The 19222-nt window shown below is 41.5% G+C and overlaps 2 protein-coding genes across 4 annotated transcripts in view; one reads left to right on the plus strand and one right to left on the minus strand.

Annotated features, from left to right (window-relative positions):
- UBR2 (ubiquitin protein ligase E3 component n-recognin 2) overlaps nucleotides 1–1765 on the plus strand; it is a 52056-nt gene extending 50291 nt beyond the window's left edge. For all 3 annotated transcript variants that reach the window (XM_085219323.1, XM_085219325.1, XM_085219324.1), the window contains one exon: nucleotides 89–1765. In XM_085219323.1, the coding sequence (XP_085075449.1) occupies nucleotides 89–230 (142 nt within the window). In that variant the 3' untranslated portion in view covers nucleotides 231–1765. The remainder of the gene's footprint in view (nucleotides 1–88) is intronic.
- A 5600-nt stretch (nucleotides 1766–7365) lies between these two features.
- Nucleotides 7366–19116, minus strand: PRPH2 (peripherin 2). The gene is made up of 3 exons (XM_003203872.5): nucleotides 17822–19116; nucleotides 14905–15151; nucleotides 7366–10273 (listed from the first exon to the last, which is right to left on the minus strand). Exons 1-3 carry the CDS (start codon nucleotides 18400–18402, stop codon nucleotides 10037–10039), a joined length of 1065 nt encoding a protein of 354 aa, XP_003203920.1. The 5' UTR covers nucleotides 18403–19116; the 3' UTR covers nucleotides 7366–10036.
- Between the last annotated feature and the right edge of the window lie 106 nt (nucleotides 19117–19222).

Below are 19222 nucleotides of genomic sequence, written 5' to 3' on the forward strand. Positions count from 1 at the left end.
GTTATCTCAACATTCTGCATTGCACTTGGAGTGTTTGTGCTTGGCTGCTGTGGTTTATCATATCCAATAAGCATTCTCTCTTTTTCAGGCGTGGGAATCCCTTACATCTGTGCAAAGAACGATTTAAAAAGATTCAAAAGCTCTGGCAGCAGCACAGTATCACAGAGGAAATTGGACATGCACAAGAAGCAAATCAGACACTAGTTGGCATCGACTGGCAGCATTTATAATGGTTATCTGCTGAAGACTGGAACTTTATTAAGACTTTTGTAATTCAATAAGCTTTTTCAAAGGAGGGATTAGGAAGAAAAAAAAAAAAGGTCTGAGAAAATGAAATAAACCCAGTCCTTTTATTTAATCTTTGTTTTACATTGTATTTCATAAAGATACCAGTTAACAATAACCAAGTAAACTTTGTATGTAAGCAAGTTTTATTAGTCATATAATTTGCACTGTGCTTCCTTCACAGAAACCTCTTGGGTTATAAACCTGGGCAAACGAACTTGAGTTTCTGATTGAAAAGAATGACTCTTTTTGGAAGTCTATGATATTTCTTACAAACTACCAGAGGAAATAGACTGCTGAAATGGAAACTAGATAGAGCACAATTACAGATTGTGTCTTGCCCCTTGCTAGTAATCTGAGCCGTTTTATTTATTATTCTGCATTTTAATACCTAAGCTGTGTGTACATGCAATGGAATGAAGTAAGGAAGCAAATAATGTAGCAAATGGATGTTTCTGTCTGCATTGGTGGATAATTCATTCTTACACTTGGCATATCTGAAATGATTTTGTCATTTGTACTCTTGCAGCTTTCTTGCTTCCAGTTGTTTTTAACTAAAAGAAAAAAAGAGAAAAAAAAGAACAACAAACCCTAACACTAGCTTTATGAGTAAAATAATTTAATTTAAAGCTTTTTTCCAGAGCATTGCACTCCTTAGAATTATGTAGTTTGTAATTTGAATTTAGCTGGGAAACCCTTTCACGTCAGTTATGTGATTGGTTATTGGTATTCAAGGGTTGACATTTGTGCTTTAGAAGATATTTTAAGATAATAACAATGTGTAAAAATGTCATGAAAGCTGATTTTGTTAATTTGCAAAAGCACAGAGGATATTTTCTTCATTTTTGTTAAGAGTCAACTTTTAAGGTGCAGATCCTACCTACGTTTTGTTGCGGATGAGCTGAATGATTTCTTCTGACTTTGAATGGCCACAATCACACTGCCCACATTTTTGCCTCTGTTCATTTTCTCTGTTGTACCATCAAGTATATTTACTTTTGGCTTGATTTAAAGCTCTGTAAAGATGTTTGCATATAGTATATTTTATAAATATATTCTATAACTGCGCAGATTTGCACTTAATACAAGGGTGCCTGAAGGCAGTGAGTTTTCTAGTTGTATGTAATTAGACCGCCAAGGTGTCTCTAAAAAGTGACATTATACTTTATTGATTTAAAATAAAATCCATTACCCTTATCTCTCCTATCTTTTGACAAATAGTCATAACTTACGTAGTTCCGTTCCTTAATAACCTTACTTTCCTTAATAAATCTTACTTTCTGACTGTATCTTCAGCCCAGACAAGCAGTCCCCTTACTGTCTGCTGTATCTTCAGTTACACTTGGCCTGACTTCGGATTGTTTCTATTTTTACAGATTTAATGCTTCAGATAAATTTTGTATATTCATGGTGTACAGGGCAATTTTCACATTCAAGTAACAGTGTTGAGTGAAGATGCAAAATAAACAAACTTGGCCAATGTTGATTCCCTTTTCTTGAAAACAGCACAGACTGCTCTCAACCCTACTACCTGTCTAATGTCACCCTATACCTGTCCTTGTCACTTCTTGTGCAGAGCCATACGGAAGTATCACATAGAAAAGGGCGTTAATGCTTCATCTCTACTGTCCCCTACATAGGAGAGTTACTATATCAACAGTTTTCTTAGCACGGTACTTAAAGAATGGCATCTTTTTTGGTGACGTTACTGCTTCTTTGCAGAATCTGGCTGCTTCAGCTATTGCCACATCTAAAGATGATATGTAACTGCACTGAAAGATTCCTTTTCCCTGAAAGCGTGTTAAAAAGATAACTGATGACACTGATGGATTTCTCTGTGCAAAGCAAAACACTGATAGCAAGAAGGATTTGCTCTTGGAATCATCAAAGTCTATGAGATTGAATAGGTTGGTAAATTTTTTTACTGTAGAGTACTCCAGTTAGCTTTTTTAAAAAAGTAAGTTTAGGTGTTCTTCACCTGAGACTTCTGCTCTCTTATTTGTTTGCATGTATTAATATTTTTGGTATAATGTTTCAGTATCAGGGGAATAATTCTGTAATAAATTAGGTATAACTTTAATATTTGTAGATTACACAAACAATCTGGGATGTATTGTGTGTCTGAGGGGAAAAAAAAAAAACGCAACAAGAAAAAAATCCCCAAAATCCCCAATCCCCCAAATCATCACAACAGAAAACAAAAGAAAGCTGAAAGCATCAAATGTTTTTGGCATTGTCGTTATATAAATAATATTCAAACTGCTGTTAGAATTTTGCTGAGCTTGTTCCTTCATGCGTGTCACCTTGTTAATCACGAGCTAACAAATGACTGGATGTGCAACATCTGCAATTCCCCAGCTCAAAATGTAAGATGATTATATTATTAGTGTCATATGCTTCAGTCAGCTAAACCTTTCCTGACCTCCACCAAAAAGTCTAATAATCTTTTTAAAGGATTGTAAGTTATATTTTATACAGGGGAGAGTTTGGGTTCACAGCAGTGATGTTTGTTGATTTTTTTTTTTTTTTTTTTTACTCTCATACTTCATAGTAGCACTCTGTACTCTCCCTGTCTGCTGTTGCAGGCTCACACTTTCTTGATGGCAGTACCTGACCAGGATAATGCCTGCTGCCTTCTGACTGTGCCAGCCACTGCTCCCTCCTGCTCCCACTGCTTCATCTGTGATGCTAAAGGAGTTGACTGGCTGAGCCATGGTTCTTATGGATGCTCAGCCTATTTCCAGCTTCAGCTCTTCCCCAGACCCCTACTGCTTCCATCTATATTCATCAAACCAGTCTTCATTCTGGTGCCTGCACAAGTCAGATTTGGGCCTTATTTTCTACTCTAGCATTGGGAATTGACCCATACACCATTGCTATGCTCTTACATACTTAGGACAGTGAATGTCAGTGGCCTGGGTGCACAGGTGTTCAGTTCTGAGCTTGTGCTGCTGTTCTGAAGCCGTGCTGGCTCGTAGGTTCTAGCCTGGCACCTCACTTCACTGCATTTTATTGTGTGCTATCTTTCTTGGTGGTTGTTTAGAAGCTGGATGCTCTGTCTACTGTGAAAGTATCGTCAGCACAAAATCTATTTTTCTTTATGGTGAATTAAAATACCGAAGGAGAGAGCCATCTCAAAACAGATTATACTGTTTTCAAGTTTCCTAGGGCTAGAATATGACACAGGAACAGGCATGGAACATACAGCACCTCTTTTTTTTTTTTTTTTTTTCCTCTTGTGACCGAAGTGCAGATCAATCTCTGATAGCCTGATAGAGCATGGCCTTTTTGGAGCTCAGGCTTCCTGGTCTGGATCTAAGCAAGGCATCGGTATCTGCTGTGCTGTTTCACTGCAGTCAGTCACCTCCCTGCATATCGATACAGGCTATTCTCTTAACTCTTGCTTGCCTACTTTACCTGCCCTTTTGTGCAAGTATCTCTGTATTCATGCTTAACTCATAGTGATTTTAACGTTTATTCTACAAATCTCTGTGCCAAGTATTAAAACTGCTGTGTGCATTAATACTCTGTTTTTCTGCTCTTTTGCCACCCTCTCCTGGCCTGCAAACGTTAAATGCCCAAATCTTTGTGTCTAAGAGAGAGGTTTATCAAATCTCTACCCTTGGAGGAGAAAAAGAGGGAGAGTTTCCGCAGTGCGCCAGGTGTAGGAGCTGAGAAATGACAAGTTCTGATCTTCGTCTCCATGACAGCAGTGATTAAATGTTATTTTCATCAGTTGTGAATGTATGTTCCCACAGTTTCTTGCCAGATAGCATGAGACTGGGGGTGCCAACTTTTCCAGCTTGTCCTCTGCATCAGATCCCTGAATGAAAACTGGTTGTGTGATGAGCGGCAGGCAGGGTGGGATGGCCGAGCTTGGGCTGGGGGTGGCATCTGCACAACCCTTTGTGGGATGCTTTACTGATTTTACAAAATAAGGTCATTTTTTTAATATGTGGAACATATTTCCGTACTTGCAGTACTCTGAACATGAGGGATGCTAAAGAATATTAATAAATCAGAGAAAAGGTTATTTAAAAATAAGGAAGGCAAGGAGGCTGGCAGCTGACATGATGCACTGGTGCCCTCGAGTTAGGGAGAGGCCTGTGTGAGGGTGTGAGGTGTGCTTATAAAGCGCAGTGGGAGCTGGAAGCTCAGACCACTGCCTCAGCTCTGAAACAACGTGCATTGCGTCGGATTTTATTTCTGTAGGGTTTTTTCCTTATTGGGAGGTGAATGCTGTAGCAGTCCACATGCTGCTGGGAGCAAGCAGCAGCGCACCATGTCTGGCTGAAAGGTGAGGGGATCACTGTTCTTTGTGTGTGGGAGATATTTCTAAGAGCAAACATTTTGGCATGGTTAGCATTTCACCTGGTTGGGCAGATGTAGGATAGTAGTTATGTGGATGCTGGAAGGCGTCCCATCCACCTGAGACAGCAAAACCAAGGATGTGGTTGCTCCATAGCAGCAGACGTGCTCAGGGCTCCCAGTGCTGTAGCAGCAGTGGAAGGAAGGAGGGTTGTTTCCTGCCCACAGCCCCAACACACGCCTGTAGGCCTCACAGGTGACACATCTATAACTGCTTGAGCAGTTGAGGGCTGGAGATGGCCAGGAAGGAGGGGACAGAGCCAGTCCATCTCATGGGGCCAGGGCTGTGCTGCAGTAAGGAATGGCAGAAACCTTTGCCTGAGATCCAGGCATGCTTGCAAAACGCTTCCTGGAATGGATTTAATCCATTTTTAACATCACCTAATCACAAGAATAATCTGAAGCACTTAAATAAATTAAATTTTACGTACTTGTTAATTTTAGATTCTGAGGTGAAAACAAAAAATTCTGTTGTAATTTATTTAGAATATGCCTACAGCAACATTACAGAATTTTATTTCTGCTCTGAAGTTTTACAATTAATGACAGATTCATACATGTGAACTTGTTTGTGCTTTGCACCTGTGGTTTTTTATCATCTTCAGTTTGGTTATTTGTGCCAGACAGAGCATGGGCATCAATGGGAAAATTCATCTCATTTGCAAAAGCATTTGCCTGAGGCAGAGCTGCGCTCTTCTCTTTGAAAACGGCTTGACCTGGGCAGGCTGAAAGCAGTTTGTAGCAAGGAAGCTTTGCATTTGGGGGCTGCTTGCTAGGGACAGGTTGGCAGGTGAATGAGTTACCCTGGCTGCACACAGCTGTGTTATGCCTGTGAGGGAGTTTGTGATCTCTCCAGCTCAGTTCGCTGGGAGGGAGAGCAGTTTGAAGGCCTTGGGTTCTCTATTATTGCACATTTCAAAGTGATTTCAGAAAGATTTGAAGTCTTTCAAGAAGAGAAAAACTTCATTTTCATCCTAACAAGGCAGCCTGGCCTAGCTTGCTGTTGGGAAGTAGTGCTTCCTGGTGCTGTACCTCATAGGCCTGTCCCTCCTCTCTGAACCTCAGCACTGTGCCCTGGGAGTGCGATGTCAGATGCCAGGCGAAGAGGTGCGAGTGTAACCAGATGCTGGCTTGTAGACCTGCTGTTTGATCCCTGAATTGCTGAGTTTTCCTGGGCCTTTGATCCTCAAGCTTGCCTTTGCTGTGAAAAAAATGGCCCTGAGAACAAAGAGTGCGCCAGGGTTTGGAAATGAACCTCGTAATGAGCTTAGTTGGTGACTGGTGGCAGGAACATGCTGTTGGTGAGGTGGGGCTGGTTCTGCACCATGTGGTGCCAAAGGCTTCATAGGGCCTGCCAGGCCTGGTGCTCTGGCACCGTGTGCAGCCTGGGGCTGCGAAATGGCTGTCATATTTGAGTCAGTCACCCAGCAGCATAGATCTCATATCATCACACAAACAAAGAATTTTAACGTGTGCAAAGCTTCAGATTTCATAGAGATAGCTGCATTCATGTTCCCATAAATAAATGCATTTGCCTAAGCCTTCGTCTCCCGCAGAGGGTTGTTACCACATGACACCATTCTATTTTTCTGTCCTTATCTCTTAATTAACTAATCTCTAATAATGCTCTTTACTTTTTTTTTTTTTTTCTTGAATAAGCATTTGTGATCCGTCCCCATTTTTCACTGATCATGGGACAAGTAGTACTTTTTCCTTTTTAACCTGAACATACATACGTACCAGGTGAAAATAAATAGTTTTGCTGGAATTCCCATTTTTTTATATCAGCCTTCCTTGCCTACTGGTGAGGGATACCCAGAGCCCAGTGCAGCAGCCTCATGCTCCCCGCTAAGCCACGTGCATGTCTTTGGCTGGTATTACAAAATGTCCAAGCTCATGTAATGCATGGAGGCTAATCTCATCAGTTGTATTAAGGCTACTTAGGAATTAATAGCTTTAAGGAAGCTGTTTATATTTTCTCCTTTAAAGCGTTTAATGAATGTTCTGTATTGGTTCAAACAAATGTTTTTCATGTGCAGGCATATATTTTAAATTAAGGATATTTCTTAACAATTTGCACTTCAAGGCCTTGGGCTGGCTCTCAGATCTGGGAACTGAGATTTAAGCCAGTAATCCATATGGAAGCCCCTAAAAAGAAATGTCCCAGTTTGTATAAATTAAGCACACATCCTTCTGAAGTTTATTTGAGAATCAGGGCAGTGCCCAGGAAGTTCTCAGGTTGCTTCATCTGGCTACATCGGCTTCAGGTGCAAATTTCAAACTGTAGCAGTGCTTACTTCAGAATTTCTGCTGTGAGTTAGCACTGAGGGGGGAAAAAGGGCTTATAAACCCAGCTGAGATGATTGTCAAAGATCCTGAAGATGCTGAGCACTTCTACGTGTGCTGTGAAGATGATATAATTCTGGCACACTGGAAAAGGGGACGCTGAACTGGTCTGGCAAATTCTCCTTCTAGTAAAAGGAAAGCAAATTAGCAATCTGTACATCCTGAGCTTGGCTTGGCACAAGACACAAGGAAGTTTTGCTTTCTCTAAGCCATTTTATAAAGGTGAAAACTTCCCTATAAGAACACATAAAATGGGTCAGAAAATGACCATGGAAGCAAAAAGTCAGCAGTAATGCAAATTAAATAAATCTGTATTAAATTGTATGTATTTTTAAACATTTTCTTTAAAGAGGTTTTTTACTTGCAACAGAACTTTAATACCTAAGCTCACATTTGTGTGCAGCAGAGATATCTTCATCTAGAACAGCATTTGCCATGTCACAATATATTAAAGATTGAATCAATGATATATTACATATAATATTTTACAAAACAACCATATTACAATTCTGTAATAATCATGAGATGTTACAAAGATCTTCATTAAACAGGAGGCTTTATTTTAGACAGCGTGAGCATACATACTATTGGATCTTACTTGCAAGAAACCCCAATTCCAGTATTATTCTTCATAAACCTGCCTCAGATGGTCTCTACCCAACGTATGCAGTGACAGCATTGCTCTTGGAATTGGCTTCTCCAAGGTGGTGTTGAAGTAATAATTTGACAATTTGTCTCCCTAGCAACAAACTGAATAGAATAGAGACCACAAACAACTGCAGAGTCTTGTCTAAAGGAACATCCTACACCAAATTTCTAAGACAGCAGTAGATCTAGATCTCTTTGAAAAACCTGATGTCTGGCCAAGAAACCTGTGTGGATCACAGCACACTGAAGCTTCACAAGGAAAAACTGTAATCCTTGTAATGCAGCCCCTAATCATAATATGTTTCCTCCAAAAAGCTCTTCGGCAAATGGGGCTACGTCACATGCCATTTGAAGCCTTGTTCTTCTCTCACGGGCCAGCTGAGACGAACAGCTGGTTGTATGGATTTCTCACTGAGAAGAAAGCATCTGCTCTGTTCTACCCAATTCTGCTGTGCAGTTTCCCTCAGCAAAGCAATCAACGATAGGCTGTGGTGAATAGCAAGTTGGCTTTTAACTTGTCCCCTCTTTCCGGTTGCTCTTGTTTGTACTTCAGAGTTGGCTTTGCTTTTTTCCTTCTTTATTGTAACTAAAGGTCAAAGCTGTCATCAGCTTTAAAAAAAAAATGAAAGGGTGCCATAAATACCTGTCAAAATCAAGCCTTGTGTGCAGGTGGCCTGAAACAGTTTGGCCACTGGGATATAGACTGGCTTGATGCACGGACACATTCCTACCTGTCCTGTCATGGACTGGTCTGCCCATCTAGGAGGAGCTGCTTATCACTCTGAACAAAAGCCAGAGGAGCTGTGGTTCTGCAGTGCTGCTGGAATGAGAGCACAAGCGACTGAGAATGAAAACCAAGGAGCTGTGCAGTGATCAGGCAGCTATGAACATGGCTCGTTTGGAGAATGGCCACCAGCCAGATGGACAGGACCTGCTGATAAAACTCCATGAGGTGCACCATAGAAGAGTAGAAGTTTTGCACAGCAGAGCAAAACCTAAGTGTGGATCTGTCTCTTAGCTGATGGTGGTATGTGGAACAGGAAGATTAGTGTTTGTTCTCTCTGGTTTCTTTCCCTTTAGCTGAACTTATCTGGCAGCTGTAGGAAGACTCAAGATGATGCTCTGCTCCTTCACTGGAGGATGCATACTACAGCAAGCTTACCATGGTTTATTGCAACTTTATGTATTAAAAAAGGGGTCCTCCAGCCATGACCAATGTTTGGAGATGGGCAGCACATGCAAAATGTGCCTTCTCTTTGACTTGTAAGATACAGTGAAGGGTATTTGGTCACTGATGAAGAAAAATAAGTGTTGCAAAGTTTGCAAGCTGGGGACAGATTTAAACTTATATTTCTCCAGCCTCAAAGTTTGAGGCGTGGTGTACTTACCAATGAATGGAATCCATTTGCTAGGACACTGGAAAACATTCAAAGTGTTTGTTCTAAGTATCCTTTCTTTTTTTTTTTTTCCTTTTTTTCCTTTTTTTCTTTTTTTTTTTCTTTTTAATTTTAAATTTAAAAGTAGTTGGGCTTGAATACCATGGATAAAGCTATGAGATTATGTATTTATAAACATCCAGAATAGCCATGACTGGCACATGCTCATAGCACTGATTCCACCCACTACAAGAGGAATCTTCTAAACTTCTGCTTGTTTGAATACAAGGTGAAGCATAAGTCTACAGTGCGTTCATTCAGGATATACTGACTGAAAAAAAACCCAAGAACAAAACCCATAAATCTTACCTTGGTGTTCTTTTCATGCTTGCTCTGTTCTTTAAGTTACAATTTTTGTTTTGTTCTATTAAGTACATCATAAAAATACAGCAGAAAATACCATTGCTTAGCACATCAACAAAAAAACACATTATATGAGAGGCTTGTCAAAACACTAAGTTATTATATACAGTTCTGGAAATTATTCTTCCTTTAATACGTTACTCTCCAGAAAACCAAGACATTTGTCTTTCTAGGTTAACGTACGTTAAGTATGATGGTAAGCCAACTTGAGAAAAAATACTAACATTTCAGATTCCACTTTTAATTTCAAAATAAGATGGAATGGATCAGTGTGATGCCAACAATTATTATGATTTCTTTTTAATGCTAGCAGTCCCTGGTAAGGGAACGTGTGAGTATTGAAAGTCCTAGTGGAGTCATTTTCCCCCAGAAGTAATGAATATGGTGTACTCACTGAGTGGATAAATGCATTATCCCAAGGTGCACTATGCTGTATCCTTCCATATATATGTATAATAATAATAATAAAAAAAAATAGCATGTGTAGAAATGTGTATTCTGATGGTTGATACATAGCTTTTAAAAAGTAGGTATTCACAATCCTCAGTTTTTTCATTCCTCTTTGATCAGAGTTCACATTGTTTAGAAGCTCAACTGACTGTTGTGATGGCTGGAGTCTTCCCAGCTTCTTCTCCTTCAGCCCCTTCGGCACCTGCTTCCACCTGATTGAACTTACCAATCTTTTTCAAACTCTCCAATGCAGACTTCAGAGTGTCTTTCAGGCTGTTCTCTAGAATCCACCCTTCACTTTCACACTCAGGGTCTTCAGGATTTGTGATGCTTTCCAGAGAGGTGTGCAAAAGACGCAAGCCAACCATCACGGACATCTGCCCCATGCAATGGAAAAGAGAGGGACAGTCAGGAAAAGCTTCCTATCCCTGTTTGTGTCTTTGCTGACCTCTGCTATCAGCAGAACAGTGCTCACCCTGCTAAAGCTGCCAGTTTCCTAACACTGTTGAGAGTAATCTGATACCAGGTATGTGGTGCTTATGAGAAAAAGTGTGAAATATGGCTGTGAAATCTGTGAAATATGGAAAGAAAGTGCCAAAAAGAGCCAGCTTGATGAAATGGCTGAGAAAGTGGTCAGGATGCAGCAACATTCTCTATGTAAAGATGAAGATGGAGAACACTTACAAACTGTGTCAGGTAGCCAGTCTGGGATTCTGACCCATTACATAGCTAATTGTAAAATTCACATCTGGCTTTTGAAAAGGACAGGTCAAGCCTGTGCTTCTGTGGACTATTCCTTAACCTTCTCATCCTGGTTGTGCTGTCTGTGTATGATCAGCATCTCCAAACTCGTGGAAGACAAAAGCAACTATCAGCATTTTCAGATGTTTATGTTTTTCTGCCTTCACTCAGAAGGCCATAAAGGGAAAGACTTCAGCCAAACAAACAAACTTCATCAAGTACTTCAATATCCAAAAGCAATGTCTCATCCTGTCTAACATAGGAATGCAACCTCCTTGATTCCTTGGTCCTCAAAAAAGGTTCTCATAACTCTGAATCTGGAGACAGTCCTACTTTGTTCTGAATCTACTTAATACTACAATGGTGTAAATCAGTTGAAGCACCCTTCTATAAAGAGCACAAGAAGTGATAAATTACATCATACTAGTCGTAGGATTTTAAGTGTCTGGAATCTTCCTTTCACTCTGAGCCCCATTTTTCCTGCTGTCAGTAATGGGATTAATAACTTTCATATCAATGGTTGTTGCAGGTAAAGATTAATATATTAATAGGACTGGACTTCAAAGGTGGTCTCTGTTTTGTTCTCTACCTGTGCTTCCTCACTGTATGTCAGCAGTAGTTTTCTCTTGTGACTGATTTACAAAGTCCCACTACTTGGCAGTGTAATTAATCATACTCTCAGGCTTCCTGGAGAGAAATTAGTCCTAAATATGGTCTTGCTTTAAAAAAGAAACTGCAGCAGACCTGCCTTCAAATGAGATTCTATGACATTTTCTCTCAGTTTAAGACTTCCTTTTCTTAAACGTCATACTCAGAAATATTTTGAGTCCCCAGGCTTAAGAGGCTTGCTAAAAACAGTCCTAAGTGCTTCAACTTGTCACCTCTGATCTGAAACTGCCTTCTCTGCTGGATGAGAAGAGGGTCCAGGAAGTTAGAAACAACTATCTGCTAAACCCTTTTCCCACATTCAGTTTTACTGAAGTAATGTATGTTGTAAATTATTTATTCTGAACCTCCAATGCAGATAGCTTTTCAATAGCCCCATCTCTTTCCATTTTTGAGCCCTGGCCAGGACACTTAGAGCAGCATGCAATGCTCATTCTCAGAGAAATTATGAATGGCAGCTGGACTTCTCTGTTAAATCAGAAATGTATGTTAATGCCTCATCATGCTTCAGCTTTGTAGAGATACTTCGAATTGGCCTAAGTTTATAGAAATACTTCAAGGGATTACGGCAGGCTGAAGAAATGGACGGATGTGAACCTCAGCAAGTTTGAAGTTCAAGTGCAAACTCCTGAACCTGGGAAGGAACAATCCCAGGCATCAGTACAGGCTGGCAATCTGCCCTTTGGAAAGCAGCTCTGCATAAAAAGACCTTGGAGTCCTGCTGGACACTGAGTTGAACATTGGTCAGCAATGTGCCCTTGTGGCAAGGAAGGCTAATGGTATCATGGGCTGCTTTAGGAAAGTGTTGTCAACGTGTCGATGGAAGTGATTTTTTCCCCTCTCCTCAGCACTGGTAAGGCCTTGCCTGGAGTTCTGAGTCCAATTCTGGGCTTCCCCATGCAGGGGAGACATGGACTGGAGAGAGTCCAGTGTAGAGCCATAAAGATGACTGAGGGACTGGAGCACCTCTCCTGTGAGGAAGGGCTGAGAGAACTGGGCCTGCTCAGCCTGAAGTGAAGGTTCAGCAGGATCTTATCCATGTCTATAAATACCTGAAGGGAGGGTGCAAAGATGGAGCCTGGCTCTTTTCACTGGTGCTCAGTGACAGGACAAGTGGCAACGGGCACAAATTGAAACATCAGGAAAAGCTATTTTAACATGAGGGTGACTAAGCATGGGCATAGACAGAGAGGCTGTGGAGTCTCAATCTTTGGAGATTTTCAGAAGCCACCTGGGCAAGGTCACGGTCAACCCGATCTAGGGGGCCCTGCTTGAGTAGGAGGCTTGGAACAGATGACCTTCAGAGGTTCCTGCTAACCCCACTCAGTTTGTGATGCTCTGAGTTGTAGATCTGTGCTTAATCACAATTAAGAAGAGAAGGGCATCGCAAAGCTAGCCCAGTTTTGCAGAGTTTGATGATTTACCCTGGCTAATAGACAAACTGCCTGGAGAACCAGCCTTCCCATCCTTGCTTTTGAAATGCACTCTTCAACCCCCTCGTTTCCTCTTTCTGGCTGAGGAAGTAACTAAGATGGCTGAGCTTGCTCTGCTTGACCTTCTGCAGCCAAGCCCATCTGTTTGCCAGGTTTTAGCTTGAGGCGGCTTAGCCAGGGCACAGTGTGATCTTTTTTTGTCACCCTCATGACTGACTGTCACTCCAGGGAATCCTACAGCTTTGCTAGTAAAAGCAGCATGTGGATAATTATACACTTCCAGAAAATATGACAGGCTGCACTTTTTTTTTTCAAATAGAGGTCTTAATACTTCATAGTAGGTTTGTATAGAAACTTGACGCCCAAGCAGCCTGCCCAGTGGTGCTCTGGCATCTCACCATGCCAGCAACATCCATGAGGATATCTCTCTGGGGCCCTGCCACACTTCCCACCCCCTGGTCCTCCTGGCCCCACTAGCAGGGTCCCTCAGGCCTGTCCCCTCTGTGTCACACCCTCGTGAGGCTGAAGCCCAACCTTTGCCAAGAGCCCTGGGTCTCTGCTGCACTGTAACTCGGCACAAAACCATTTCCTACCCTGATTGCAATTTAAAGAAAGTGATTGTGTTCCATGAGAGGTGTCTGCTTCCTGCTTTGCTTCCTCCCTTCAAAGTTCCCCTAGACAGCAGAGGAAGTTTGAGACCCGGATATGGCTCCGTTATTATGGAATATCAGGCAAGTCATAAATACCCAGGACAATTAATAGAACCCAGGCCGGTGAGTGCAGGCGAGAGTTCCCTAAAGCTTTGCCTGGAGAGTCCTCTGATTACCTGAAAAAAATCTCACCTTTTATTTCAAAAAAGATGAAGGAAAATAGAAGAGAAGATCAAATTCCTCACTATTCCACAGGTTGAAAACACTGCCAGGGTATAATTTGAAAAGTTAGAAATAAAATGCACTATTTTTATTGCTGCTATTAACATTATTACCATCACTGCTCTCCCAGAAAGCAGCAGTTATATTACAGGCTCCTGCTCATGAATTTTTCACAGCATTTTTGTGCAGTTCAACACCTGAGTTTTGGGTCTCTTGATTTTCATGTACAGCAGAGCTGCCCTCTCAAGGACTCAGCCTTAGAGTCTGTGCTGAGACACATACTGCAGCCTTCTCTCTGCTTTCTGACTGGAGTAACGGTGCTACAGGTAGATAGCACATTTCTCAGACACGCAGAGTGCTTGTTCTTACAACAAAACACGAAGTAACTATGTGATGGTTTTCTTATCCCTCACAGGATATTAGGGGAGGTGTTTGCTTGGAAGGCTGTAGACCAACACCTGCATCACAACGCAGTGCTTCTTTGTTCATTTGTGTTCATGTGCATTTTGGAAAAGCCAGCCCAACATTCGAGACAGGCGATGTCATTGGGCAGCAGCTCCCAGCACTCAGTCCCTGCCCCCATGCCCCTTCCAGCTCACACAGCCTTCACATTAGCTCTGATTAAACACCTCAGTGAGAAAATTGTCTGCCTCTGAAGGGCAGATGGATGTGTTTTTCTCACTTCAAATGAACAATATGTTAACAACAAAGCTGCATTTCAGGTGATGTTGTCCATGTCAGCACCAGTTTGCACACACACTGAGGTTTCTGATAGCAGACTAAACCAAAACTGATCTGCCTGCTTTGCCTAAGTTCCATTTTGTGATCAAAAAATTGATAAAGCTGATGGAGAACCTTAAAGCTAACACTGATCTGAAGCTAGACACTGCACATGGCTCCAGGTTTTATTTTTATCATCACATAAAACACCTAATTCTACTTTATACCCCACAACTTTCTGCCATCTCTCTCTGGTACACTGCTCTGAGCACTTTCTATTCCCCATTAGGGTGTGACACAGGTAGAAGTAACGCACCTGGAGAACTGAGCTCTCACACTCTCTACCCAGTGCTTTGCATCAGGCACAAAGCTGGTCTGCTTGTTCCCCTGGTTATGGGGACATTCGAGACCCTGATTGGACTTGCTTTGGAGTGGGGTCTGTCACCTCAGCCCTTCCTGGGCTTTCCATCTCAAGCCTGGAACCTTCTGTGATTTCCTGGCCATAGAATGGTAGTGGATGATTGATATATTTTAAGCAAATTTTTAGGGGTGAGCGTTACCATGCTGACAGATTACCTCAAAAAGCCAGACAAGGAGGACGACGGCACCCATGGAGCTCATCATGCTGCTGTAGTAGTGCAGGAGGGCTTCCCGGCAGCCACGGCCCCAGAGGTTCAGCTCCTCCGTCTGGTAGTCGTAGCTGTAGTGAGCTGAGTTGTTGGTGACCTGGTACTGGATGCAGGGCCTTGGGGAGCTGGGGTTGCAGCAGCTGAAGGGGACACCATCAACCAGGTACCGTCCATCCACGTTGCTTTTGATTCGACTGCATGCAGGCAAGGGCAGAAGGAAGCATCAATACACACTTGTACATGTAAAAATACACTGAAGTGAACTCGAATGAGAAAAGGAAGTAAGGGTAATGAAGATTTTCCACCATGCTTCCTGGATGTGCAATTTCTCCGCATCTCCTGTTTACTCAGCACCATTCCCCTCAAGTGGTTTTGGTCAAGGCTACACTGACTCTATATTTAACTCTTTGGTATAGATACATGCCCTCTCAGGTAGCACCTTCAAAGAATTTAAATTTTTAAGAAAAATAGAGAGAAAATTCATGAAAGGCATTCAGAAAAAGAGTGATTACAGCATAGCTAGGGTGGAAAGACCACTGGAGGTGATCTTGGAAAAGGACCCACAACAACCCACCATGTCCAGCTAGACCACTGGTCCAGCAAATCTTGTCTGTGATGTAGCTCTAGGAAGGGACTATGCATTTATTCCTGGCTACAGAAGATAGCCAGTATTGAAAACATGAAATGTACTTCAGCTACAAGGTGCTGAATTCATGAAGTCTTTGCAAGAGCTTCCCAACTGTAATTCGAGACCGTGGTTGCTCCCAATAAATAGCCTTTAGTCTGGTGCCTTCTTGAGCTGTTTAGATGTGAGATGTTCAGACTGAGAGTAGTTCCACCAAGACTACAGGAGAAAACTATAAGAGCACTGCAACTCTAATAAATATCATTTCACTAAGAAAATGGAACAGAATGAATGGAGAGCCCCAGTGATCTAGAAAGGTGAAAAAGATTTGAGAGTTGCTTGTAGCTTTCAATATGAATTTTTTAAAGTTGTGTTGTAGAGAGAGATGATGACAAAAGGCCAGTAAGGCAAAATACCACTTTGCAGTCATGACCTAAATACATTTAAATGCCAAATGCAGGTTTTATCTCCAGATATAAAGCATGCTTTGAGTTGGGTCTAATTCCCACTGATGTCTGACTGCTCCACCAGTTTCAGAGAGATTGGATCAGGCCTTCACTCTATGAATAATATGAAAATTGCTTTGCAGAGAATAGACTTTCCGGTAATTAAGGGGAACGCTGCTACTGACCTGAAAGGTGCCAGAACACCCCCACCAGGAACGTGAGCAGAGATCGTGCCTCACCGTGTAGTTCAAGCCCTGATTTCCCTCATTAACAACCACTTGTGGATTGATTTTTAATGCTCTATTTCCTTTTTCAGCAGCACAAAGAAATTGCCACTTCTCTCAGTCCCAAATAAGACATAATTTATTAAGGGCAGTATAACCTCGTTTTCCCTCTGTGCTTTGTCCTTCCACTGCTGCTGGATTAAGATACAGCTCTCAAATCTCCGTATAATGCTGGCAAGGTGAACTTATTACACTTTTAAGAAGTTATTTATACCCGTGGGCATACCATCACAACGCAAATACTCCTTTATTAAATAGTGAATGTATCTGTTCTAACCCTGCAGTGCAATAGGTTATCCCTGGGGGAGTTTTCACTATATTGTCCTGGTTGAGAATTGTAAAAATAAGCAGACCACCCAGTTTGGCAAAGCAATATGCAGAGGCACACAAATGAAATCGCATTTACACAGTCAAGCAGGGATCCCATGAGGTATATAAAGCTTTTTTCAAGATTACTTCAGACATTTTTAACATATGCAGGATATCTCAAAAGCAGAAGGTCCCTCTGTGTAACAACAAAGTGCTCACTTAATGAGTGACATTCCCAAAGAATTCATCTCTTCATTTCAAAAGTTCGTTGGCTCTCATGTTTATTTTTTACTTGTGCTTATATACCTAAACTTATTTTGAGATTAATACCTCTTTTTACACTGACATTAGTGCCACTATGGTGTTTCTGCTCAACAATATGTTCTGCTTTGCAAAGAGGAAGATAGCGATATTTTCATATCAGGTTTAAAAAATTAAGCACTAGTATAGATTTTGAATTTGTTTGTATGAGAGAGAGAACATAAAATGCATCTGACTACAGAATGATAGAGTATCTTGAGTTGGAAGGGATAAGGATCATTGAGTCCAACTCCTATAAGAGATAATATGTAAAGCAGGGAACGTTAACAGATGCTGACTGCTCTGAATTGTCTCGGAGCTGAAGCAATCAGCTTCAGTGAAGTGAGTGAATTTTAAAATAAAGTTCTAAATCTAAAGGATATAAAACACATGGGTTATTACAAAAGTGTTAGTGCTTCTGCTTGTTTCCTAAAGATTAATTACCAATATCTAAGGTGGAATTCTAAAAGTGGTGCTGACCGTGTCTATCTAGAAGCCTCTGAACAGGAACGTAGGTCTCACAGAAATCTCCTTTTCATACAATGGGGTTCTGCTACTTCGCTGTTAGTCACACACGATTTTGGGAATAGGCTCAATGTAATGAGCTATAAAGATGTAAAAGATACAGAAGAATATTTTGGAAGTTTGTTCACGTTGCACCATGTAAGAGGAGGAACGTATTTCTCTGCTTTATGTTTTACATTCTGTATAATGTTAGAGGAATTTGGCAGATGAGAAACTAATCTAGTAGAATATTTGACATCCCTAAGCAAGTGCCGATTAAAAAAAGCATTTTATACAAAAAGTATCCAGTCAGCATCTGTTTTGGTGTATGCTTCTCTAACATAGCATTGACCAAATAATGATACTATGCAATACAAACCCTGCTGAATCACTTACTCTTTCACTTCTTTGGAGCTGAAGTCCAGGTATCTGTTGCTGATCCACTGAATTTCAAACCAATCTTTGAAGCCATTGTTCCCACAGCACTTGAACTCGATTTGGAGCATGTCAATTGTCTTCTTCATGAAGCATCTTCCAGGGGTGTCTGTGTCCCGGTAGAACTTCATGCTGTTCTTCAGCCCCTGAGCCAGCGTGCTCTCCAGGGAGCCCCGCATGAGAAAGCAAATCAGAGCGACAAAGAAGAGGAGTATGTTGAAGAGGAAACACAGTGCCAGGTAAGGTTTCAGCAAAGGTTTCCACTTGGCAAATTTAGCGGGATCCAGAGAATCGTAACAAATTTTGCCAGCAAAACCATTGAAGGCGCAGGATAATATACCCATCAATATCAAAGAATTGGGCACAAAATGGCTTTCAGAATTGTCCATCACTTCGCTTCGCTTCCGGAGCTCAATTTTGAGGAACAACCCCATGCTAAAAACAATGATTCCAGCAAACACTGAAAACCAGTTCATGAGCCATAGTCCCTGGGCTAGTTTTACCCGTTTCTTCTGGTTGAATTTGACTTTCAGCAGTGCCATCGTCGCAAGATGTGAGACGCTGAAAGCTTTTGCAGCCTGAACCCCTCTTCTCCGTGTAAGCGATTCGAGAAAGAACCATTCAGGCGTTTAGAAAAGCTCCGGCCGACGCAGCCCAAAGTGAAGTGCTGCACTGTCCTTCCATCTTGAGCTCCCCACGCCTGGGTTCAAGCAAGTAGATATTCAAAGATCCAAATTCACAAATTCACATTAGTAAGAATAATGGGCAATTAGCACCTGCAACTATTTCTGGTGGTTCCTTCCAAGCAAAGGAGAGACAGTCTCAAGGTTTCAAATGATTTGATCTGGATCTGCAAGACGTCATTCTAATACCTTTAATCATTTGATCCAATTTGGAGAAATGTCTGTCAACAGATGAGTGGAAATAATCCCTCATTTTACTGTTTAGTAGATTTGGGCTTTCTTATGATAGGCTGCTTGGCAGAATGTGAAAACTCAGCGACATAAAAAGATCTTTGTTACTGGCAAAATATGGATGCTTTGAGGAAAAGGGAAGAAGGCGTGGAGATAAAAGCAGCTGCATGAATAAGTGCAGTTCCTCTGTGTGACCCCAATTTATTCATACCAACACCTTTGCAGTCCTCAGCCTCCCTTGTTTACCCCAGATGACATCCAGTGGCTTATGCATTCTGAAAGCAGCTAAGCATGTCGTTTATAGTGACCTAAAAAACCCACACCTGGCATTTTCTATTTACTTTCAGGCTCTGTACAAATTCCAGGCTTTAATGAGAGGGAAGGTGAAAGGAAAAGTTAAGAGAAACACAATAAATAACCCTATACCCTGCTCGGAGAAGCTTTGCAG

Source organism: Meleagris gallopavo, chromosome 2, assembly GCF_905368555.1.
Source record: "Meleagris gallopavo chromosome 2, MGAL_WU_HG_1.1, whole genome shotgun sequence".
Classification (NCBI taxonomy): Eukaryota; Metazoa; Chordata; class Aves; order Galliformes; family Phasianidae; genus Meleagris; species Meleagris gallopavo.